Source organism: Clinocottus analis, unplaced genomic scaffold, assembly GCF_023055335.1.
Source record: "Clinocottus analis isolate CAN_PGR_092001 unplaced genomic scaffold, fCliAna1.0.p SCAF_26, whole genome shotgun sequence".
In the NCBI taxonomy this organism is placed as follows: Eukaryota; Metazoa; Chordata; class Actinopteri; order Perciformes; family Cottidae; genus Clinocottus; species Clinocottus analis.
Window position 1 is genome coordinate 2,802,007 of NW_027175998.1, and position 9,674 is coordinate 2,811,680.

A 9,674-nucleotide genomic window follows, 5' to 3' on the forward strand; every position below is an offset into this window, starting at 1 on the left:
ATTCGTCTGCTTGTAATTTCGGGCTTTATAAACGGACGTGAATGCGGCAGAGCTAGATGGAATACAGGAATAAACAGATACAGTATGTTGCTGACTGTACATTTGTGTTATTACATAACGACATGCGCCATAAAACTAATCATAAGGGTTTGTGATTGTTTTATAATGCCTGATGACGGTACGTACGTGCGCTACATTTGCGTCGTGACGTCACGTACGTGTGCTACATTTGCGTGGTGACGTCCATCTTTCCCCCTTTCCTCTTCTACCGACGAGGTGAGGATAGCTGAGAAACTGTTCCGTGGGTTTCATCTAACTCCATCTGTGTCATTTAAACGCATTTTGAGGCTGAATTGTATACCACCATATGCGGACATTATTGTAGTTCATTACATAAACAGTATTTTGCCTTTTTACTTTAGGTTTGTTGAGAAATATGTTGGTTGTTTTTCCATTGGTTAACGTTACGCTGTCTGGCTGAGGCCTGGTGCTGTAGCGCCGGGTCTCCGTGCTCAGGGCCGTTGCACTTTCAACACTATCATTTATAAAATACTATCACGTGTTCTTGTGGCGACAGACTCTAATCACGTTACTATGTAGCTTAAGTGTTCCTCCTCGGTGGTACACATGTGTGGCCTGACGGAGCGCTTCGTTGGCATTAGCACAGATGCTAGCTTGCTAGCTGAGTGAGAGCGCAGTGTGGCAGCTCTGTACTGGGGCCGCGTTTTCACGTGAAACCGGACATTGTCCCGTAGTATTGGGATGTGCAACATGGCGGGTCAACGTCGAAACCCCTTAACTTGAACTTGAGGAGCATAACTGTATCATATCATGGAGGACGCAAATAAGCTTCCTAGCATTAAACAAACTCACTGCCTCTCTCCCACAGAATGAAGACCATTCTCAGCAGTCAGACTGTCGACATCCCCGACAATGGTAAGACACCGGTGACTGACGCCTGTGGTTTTGAGTGAACCCATTTTTAACCTCAACTTGTGTGGAGTCTGACTTCTAAACGCTTGTCTCTCCTTGTCTCTCTCTCTCTGTTCCTCGCAGTCGAGGTGAGGTTGAAGGGACGGACAGTAACCGTCAAGGGACCCCGTGGAAAACTCGTCAGGGAGTTCAACCACATCAACCTGGAGCTCAGTATGCTGGGCAAGAAACAGAAGAAGGTAATGAGCCCCACGGTTCCACTAGGAAACACTAGAGTTTGATACGGTACCAGCAATGTGTAGGCAGGCTCTCAGACCACTGGCGAGTTCCCTCCCTTGTATAATAGTGTAAATGTTCAAAAACTCATCTTAGTAGTTCATTACTGCCTAATCATAACTGTCAGACATTTGTAAAATGACCAGTAAGTTGAATATCAATAACCTTGTGCACCTAAATGACTCGGAAGGCCAGCTCAATACTGTTGATCAGCTCTGTTACTGCTTTTTGTTGAGGGTCCTGGTGTCTGTAGGTGATGTACAGTTTATGGCTGCAACTAGCATTTACTGTATTTATTGACCTGTCCGTTATCAATATCCTAGAGATGTCAGTAAATGTCTTGTAGTTGCTTTTGTGTTCGCGATAGTGAAAGTCCTGAATTGCCGTACTGTCTTCCTCAGCTTCGTGTGGATAAATGGTGGGGAAACAGAAAGGAGCTGGCCACAGTCCGCACCATCTGCAGCCACGTCCAGAACATGATCAAGGGAGTCACATTGGTGAGACTACATTTCATTGAGCTGACGGTTTATCCAAAGGGACTTACAAAAAGTGCATTCCACCGCGATAACAAACTCAGAACAAGAAGAATCAGGAAAGTTCAATTTCTTCAATAAAGTCAAACTACAAAGTGCCATCAGTAAAAGACATTTAAGTGCTGCTACTGCGCTACCTTCTTTATTCAAGGCGTAGTCAAAAAAGATGTGTTTTTAGTTTGAGATGTAAGATGCAGAGACTTCCTGATGTCAATGTGGAGCTCATTCCACCATCAAGGAGCCAGGAAGCAAACAGTCATGACCTTAAGTGTTTAGCTTGCAGTGATGGAGCTACAAGCCGATTGGCAGAAGCTGAGGGGAGTACAGTTGAGTTTTGCCTGATGCCATTTGAGTTATTGCCAAAATTGTACTTTTATGTTTTGTAGTCATGATTTCTGTTCTGCCTGGCTGGTTATTGTTGGGAGAACAATAGCTATAGTTTGCCTCGACTCAGCGCCTCTGTCGCTTCTGTCTCACTGCAGGGTTTCCGGTACAAAATGCGGTCAGTGTACGCCCATTTCCCAATCAACGTCGTCATTCAGGAGACTGGAGCTATGGTGGAGATCAGGAACTTCCTGGGAGAGAAGTACATCCGCCGTGTTAGGATGAGGGCAGGTGAGTCTGCTGCAAGTTTTGGGGAATATTGTAGTTGGGGTCCAATAATATTGTAATTATTTCCTGTAGAAGTTTCTGAGAAGTGGTTTAATTGAGAGCTAATTTAAACACCATATAGATATTGTTTGTTTAGGGGTGAGTGTCCAGAGAACAGAATCACTGCAATTTCTGCACAGAAATGTAAAATACTGTTGCACCGCAGCCCCATCTCTGTGGGTAAATGTGAGGCATTTTGATGCAATGATCTTTTCCTATAGCGGGCTGTAAAAGGCAAGCCTGTTTTACCCCTTACAGTCTTTACTGTTCCAATGTGTGACGGTAATTTAAGCCCTTTGTGAATGTTAGAATCATATCTTCCATCGCTTTCCCCAGGTGTGAATTGTGCACTGTCAGCTGCCCAGAAGGACGAGCTGGTGCTGGAGGGCAACGACATTGAGCTGGTGTCAAACTCGGGTACGCTGTCGCCTTTTTCTCTCCAGCTGTTATATGTGGCACAGAAGCTTTTCTCCACAACAGAGCTGAAGGATTGGTATCGCTACCCAACTCTGCTAGGATCCTTTCCCCCATGTTCAGACCCACACGTAAACCTCTCCTCAGCCTAAATGTGGGGTTGTTTGTAGATATTCCCTCAGCAGGATCCCTGATTAGAATCAATTTAGTCCATTGATGCTGCTTTGAAGCTCGGTGTAGTAATACCGTCGGTAGGAAGCTTCCTCTTTACCATTTCAGGTGCATTCATAGCTTTGTCATTGATGGAAATTGTAGTTATATTAGAAATGTACAGTATGTGGTGACATTTTGTTAATTCCAGCTAAAAATACCGTATTTAATTGCAACAAGACAGACCTTCCCAAAACAATTTAGCTTAGTAGTAAAGCAAAGTGCTGACTTGTGAGCACTGGAACAAGTGACTTGAACAACTTTTAGACAAAAATAATTTGAAGCAAAGAAAAAAATGGCCTAAAAGGATATTTTCCAGCTTGCAATGTCTCAGTTACATCTTGCAACCCACTGACTTCAGTGGTCTATAATCTAAAGGATGTCGGCACCTTATTATTGTCTACTTTTGAACATATTGTGCAAAATATACTATCACTGTACCAAAGTTTAATTTGTATTTCTACAGTCGGTGTCTTTTTATTGCAAGCACCTTTCCTCCCTGACACCAGATAGTTAATGTTTAATTTTGCCAAATGCATTTTGATTACCTAAAAGGTTTAGGCTCATCTATAAAATCTCACCTGTCATATGATGTAGACTTGACTACCATCACATCCTTACAAATGTCAAACACGGAGCCAAAACATCCCGGCTGTCGTCATCCTACTTCCTGATCTTCCCCCAGTCTCTTTTTGAACCTCCTCTGTCATCGTTGTGTTGCTCATCATCCCAACGTCTCTCTGTTCCAGCTGCTCTGATCCAACAGGCCACCACAGTCAAAAATAAGGATATCAGAAAGTTCTTGGATGGTATCTACGTGTCTGAGAAGGGAACAGTCGTGGACCCGACTAAGTAAAAGTTACATCTGCGCTCGTTGAGGTCAGACAATGCTTCCCAAGCCTGTTCTCTGTATCTTTGCATGTCTTTGCATGTTCCTTGCTCAGTCTGATGTCTTGGTGGTGACGCAACATGATTCTGTTCTTTAATTGCCCTTTCCTCTGTTAGAGTTCTGCACTTTTTTCCTTTGCAATGAAAACACATTTAGTTTGAATGTAATTAGATCTGTGCAGAGTTAATAAATGTGTTGATGGAGTTCCATTAATTTCCTAGTATTAAAATAACAACTAGTGATTAATTCACCACTGAGCTGCAGCCTTGAGTCTAATTTCTGGAATAGGAAAACAGATGTTTCTGTCAATGGAGGAATGCCTCTTTTACCCGGACATTGAAACTCAGTACATGCAAGCTATCTGTATTTAGATTTCCTTTTTAGTTGATGTGAGACCACAGTTTTTGTGAAACATACATGGATCAACCGCAATATGTTCATTAATTACTGAACTGCTGCCCAGCCGAGTGTTTATAGCCTCAGACGGTTTGTTGCGTTTTTGACTTAAGTTTCATTTCTTTATTTAAGACTAACCACGGCGTCTGAAATCTATTCATTTACTTGTATTATTGAGACTCGATGTCGTCTTTTAAAGTGCTCCTGTCATTCAGGCCTCAGTAAGTTAGCATTTTGTAGTAATGTGTGTGTTTTTCTTTTCAGGCCACCGCGGTCAGAAAGGACATCAGGAAGTTCCTGGACAGCTTCTAAGTCAGCGAGAAGACCACGTCCTGTCATGACCAATAAAACTACCATCTTTTCCAATCAAATCTGTCTTCTGCATCTTTTTGTCACCTTTATTTGATTCACGTAGCTGCAAGTCACACTTGGAAAACAAGTCCAGAGTTTAGTTTGTCACCGGGGTTGCACAACAGAATGCAGTTTATTTATATTATGCCAAAACACATGGAAACTATATTGGCCTCGTATAAAGCATTAGTTTAGGCGCCTTAGCGCGAATATCTATGAATAGAGAATTAGTTGAAATTTGAACAAAGGTGCTTGGGGACTAATTTAAAAAAAAAAGAAGACTAAATTAAAACTATGCTACAAGTGATGGGTAATTGGGAACGGTGTGAAATCCTCCCGCTCCCATTTTAAGTCCCAGCATGCACCATTCAGACAATCTTTTGGAATAAAATATGTAATTTTTTCCATGTTTAAACCAGCAATTGTTTGACTGAAACTCCCTAACAGCCAAGACTTTGTTTTTTTTTTGTGATTTTTGATTCTTTAGGTCCTAATTTTTCCAAAAAGGTGCCTTATTAACTGCTCCAGGAGGCATATTTGGGGAATCTACCTCATTATGCTGGATGTTCATAATTATGATCAAAATATCTTTTATAAAGTGTTTGTTTTTGTTGCAGATATACATTTTTTCTCCAAGACTTTGCTGAACAGATACATACAATAAACACAAGTTTTTGTAATTAATTTGGGGTTTCTACAACGACTCGAACAGAAGAAAAAACTCAAACAGGGAAAAAGGTACAAATACAAAACTGGTTCCACAGTTTAACAGGTTAACTAAGCAAAGAGATGTTTCTACAGCTTTAAGATCATTTAGTTTCCTAAACTAAAACATTGTGATGTAACAAATTGAATGTCGTTGCTTTCAGAGCTTCACGGATGTGGAGTCTATAAACTCAGATTCAGGTAACGCAGCGTCCACTGTTCAAAACTTACACTGCAAAGTCATTTGCAAAGTTTAACAGTATGTTAATCAAATCCAAGATGGCAACCCGCAGAAAATTAGCAATTCTTTTAGCATGCTAACAAGCTAAACTAAGATGGTGAGCATTATTGACACTTGCTGTCTCATGACTTATCAGGAGATACTACGTTGGTGTGTCGACGCCGTCATAAGAGGAGAGTTCAATGAAAGGTCACTGGCCTTCTAACACGTGAACATTATGAGAAAACAATGATTAATATTGCGGTTAATAGAGAGTAAATAAGTTTTTCTTCCAACAGCATGCTAAACATTACACCTGATGAACATCCGCATGAAAACTTGCTTAATTATTCTTTGTGAATGGTTGTAAATTGCTAACACTATGTCATAATTCATCAAGCATTTTAATTTGTAGTTAAATCTCAAGTAAAGTGTCTCCTGCGTGTCGGAATGTTTGGCAAAACACACAAGATCGTAAGGGTTAAGAAAGTGATCCGTATGTGTAGTCACGTTCATCTTTAAGTCATAATTCCATAACTGTTCTGTAACATAAGGGATGAAAAAGTGTGAACTTGAAGAAAGCTGAACAGAGAATTCTGACAAACTCACAGAACACCTTGTTTCAACGTGTCAGCCTTTTAATTGGACATCATACATAAAAAGACCATTTTCATAACCATTCAATTCCGCCCTAAAAGCCCTCAGAAGCTTTTCCAGCTCTTCTCGTCTCTTCCTCTCAGGCAGCTCCAACAATAGCAAAGAATTAAAGATGTGATAGGAGATTTCCAACCTTCAGGTTGGGCATGAGGCTGTCGACACGGACACAGATGAATATGCAAACGCACACAATCAAACAATGCCATTGAATCAAAGTGTTTGCGTGACGGATTGCCTCTGTGTCAGCTCAGGGATTCAGTGGGTTCTCAAGATGCAGATTGATTCCTGGGCATTGGAACAAGCAATGTCATCCCAGCATTTGCCAACTGTAAGCACGAAAAACACAAGAAGTGAGTCAGCGCCACACCGACCTAAACCTGAAGCTGTCTTCATCACTACACAGATAAACCCACTGATAATGAGGCCAAAGCTACACATGAACTGAAGAACAAAAGGGATTAAAATGTGAAATTCTGAGAGTATTGATCTCAAGATAAACCAAATGTACTAAGCAGCACTACTGCCTTTGGTCATTGAACAGTTTGCTCTAATGTGTTGTGATTTACCTCCAGCAGTCAACTGCATACAACAAGTGCTCAGTTCATTGTCAGGTTTTGCAGCACACCAGGAAGCAAAAAACATAGGTTGACCATCAGTCCATAACCAAACACCTGCCTAGAAAACAGAAAGGAAAGAATATATGAATAGTAAGATAGTGAATATGTAATACAAATCATTTCTTTCTGACACCATTGCAATGCAATGTTTTACCTCCTGGCAAGCGGAGCCTCCGATCCAAGCAATATTAGCTATTTTTCCCAGAAGGAAACTCTGGTCAGTATAGCTAAGGATGGATGCAAGGTTTCCACCTCGCGTCTGGCAGTTTTTCTGGAGTTAAAAAATCAGTCAAGAGGATGCAAATGAATGGAGCATGCGAGGCAATACCATCAGAACAGTTTCAAAGCAATCTGAATCCGTGCATCTTCATTATCCTGCCTACCTCAGCCTCGGCCCAAGTCTTCAGTGTTTTCTCATGATAGTAACAGCGTTGACCGATGACATTCCAGCCGCTGGGACATATAATGTTTGCTCTGGGAAACAATAATGGTAGTGTAGCTGTATTCCTAATAGGCGCTGTAGCGTTGTCGTCTGAGGACAAACAGAAGAGTGAGTAACACGACCGATCACAGGCAGCCACCGAGTCTGGTTGTCAGAAATGTGAAGTTTTTAATCTTTTTATTGTCAGAGCGGAGAGAACGACGGTTTATCAGCTTTCTTTTTCTCCAACAAAACTTTATCAAGTTAAGTTACTGATAAAAATAACAAAAAATCAGATTCTAATCTTGCCTATCCTAATTTTTGGTTGCTATTACTGGGAATATACATACAGTGTATAAATATGTATACATATACTACATATTAATATATGTTTACAGACAGATACTACACACAGAACGTAAGACACTCACCGGCACCATTAACTCCAGTCAGAGCCATCATGGCACAAACCAGTAGAGACACAGTCAGCATCCTCGTGGTGGAGATGGTGCAGGCGATGAAGATGATGGATAGCCCTGCATCACAAGAGAAACACACAAGAGTTGCAATGAATTAAAAAGACAGCAGCGCAGACGCAGTGACTGCGGCGCTCGGCAAGACGGAGAAGAGGCTGAGAGGAAACCTGCCTTTGAAGTATCTTCTCTTGGTTCAGTGTCAGCCTGCTGCCTCTGCGTTCATGTGCTAAACTAGGGAAAGACCAGCTCTTATATATACAGCCGAATGCATTTCACAAGATGATTCATTGATTTTTTTTGTTATGGACACTGGAATCAGTTTGAACTCGTCAACAAATCAAAGGGCACCAAATCTAAAGAAATATCTAATTTATGGACTACTGGACCAGAGAAAGACCAGGAGATCAAGTTCAGTACACAAGGGCACCGCTGCAATATCAGCAAATATTGTATGAGGGGGATTTCTCAATAGTCCATCACTAAGCAGAAACAGTACGGGTTATTTTTGGGCTATATTGGGCATTATATTCAAGCATTTTAAACTTAAAAATATGTAGGTGCAATGATATATTATATAGTTATATGTTCAATAATATCTGGTGGTTCCTTGTAACATGTTTTATTGTTTTTAATAGTGCAAGTACTCAGATCTTTAACTTCAGTAGAAGTATTAATATGATGTATAGGTAAAGCCATTACAAGTAAAACGTATTAAATAACTATACTCAAGTAAAAGTGCAGACGTATTGTGATGTAAATATATGATAAAAGACCTTATTCTGAATATATATATATATATATATATATATATATATATATATATATATATATATATATATATATATATATATATTTGTTTACATGAATAGAGTATTAATATTGATGAATCCTAGTTAAGCTAATTTAAGTTCTGTAATATTGTCCAGAACCTCAACAGGGTCACAAAATAGAAAACATGAAGGGATCACCAAAGTCAGGCTGCTAGCTCGGCAAAAAGACATATTTTGGCAAGTATTCACACGTTAATAAGTGGTACTTCAAAAGGATGTCCATTGCATTCATCACTTCATATGAACTGAAGGAACCGAGTCACATTTCCTGGTGAAAACATTTATGGTTTACAGGCGTCTTGAAGACACAACTTTGTGTTCTCCAGGGAGATCTTTAGCCAGGACTTCTGCACATCCACTAAACAAGCCTTGATTTATTTCAACCTTCAGGCAGATTGAACTCTTAGGATTCACTTCCAGTCAACATGCTAATATCTTACAACCAGGTTATATCAACAAGAATGCAGACAGTCGATTGGCTATGAGAGGGCCGCCTCTATTTGCCTCTAAAAATTTGCCAGATGGCGGGAACGGGCATCGCGGGACGGAGGGATTTTCAGTAAGTCTCTGGTCAACGACACTATTTTCCTCAAAGTCAATATTGTTACACTCACTAGCGTGATGCAACGTTTGGTTCATTCCTACCAACAAACTTCTGTGGAAGATCAGATAAGCCAACAGGCTGAATATGTATTTTAATATAAAATCTAATTTTTGTTAAGCTTCATTGGTCGCAGTTCGATTCATAATTCAAAAGAAGAATTCAAAATAAAAAAACACAAAGCTTCAAACTAACTTTGAATTATCTCCCTCGTATACACAGCACATTTGAGTTTAAATATATTAATATTTCTTTGCTTAAATAATTATTTTTTGAAATAATAAAACAATAAAATTATTAGAGGACAAACACTCAAAGTCAAATGGGAGGACATCTGAGGGTTAATTTTGGTAATTTAACAAATATTTCCATAGTGTGAAAGCAACTAACTGAACATTTCATCTCAAGTCATAGTTTAGTCTGTAGGAAAAAGTTATACAAATCTCATAGTACTGTACGTCAAACATAATTAATTAACAACTCAGTTTGATATT

The 9,674-nt window shown here is 40.0% G+C and overlaps 2 protein-coding genes across 2 annotated transcripts; one reads left to right on the forward strand and one right to left on the reverse strand.

The window, feature by feature from the left end:
* The first annotated feature begins 237 nt into the window (after positions 1 to 237).
* On the forward strand, positions 238 to 4,673 carry rpl9 (ribosomal protein L9). Its single transcript, XM_068592180.1, has 8 exons — positions 238 to 276; positions 890 to 936; positions 1,057 to 1,172; positions 1,611 to 1,706; positions 2,225 to 2,357; positions 2,730 to 2,810; positions 3,767 to 3,896; positions 4,567 to 4,673. The coding sequence occupies exons 2-7, from the start codon at positions 891 to 893 to the stop codon at positions 3,871 to 3,873; spliced, it is 579 nt and encodes a 192-aa protein (XP_068448281.1). The 5' UTR covers positions 238 to 276; position 890; the 3' UTR covers positions 3,874 to 3,896; positions 4,567 to 4,673.
* Positions 4,674 to 6,396: 1,723 nt separating this feature from the next.
* Positions 6,397 to 7,803, reverse strand: LOC137794802 (type-2 ice-structuring protein-like). Its single transcript, XM_068591819.1, has 5 exons — positions 7,705 to 7,803; positions 7,236 to 7,384; positions 7,007 to 7,123; positions 6,802 to 6,910; positions 6,397 to 6,561 (listed from the first exon to the last, which is right to left on the reverse strand). Exons 1-5 carry the CDS (start codon positions 7,763 to 7,765, stop codon positions 6,491 to 6,493), a joined length of 507 nt encoding a protein of 168 aa, XP_068447920.1. The 5' UTR covers positions 7,766 to 7,803; the 3' UTR covers positions 6,397 to 6,490.
* Positions 7,804 to 9,674: the final 1,871 nt, after the last annotated feature.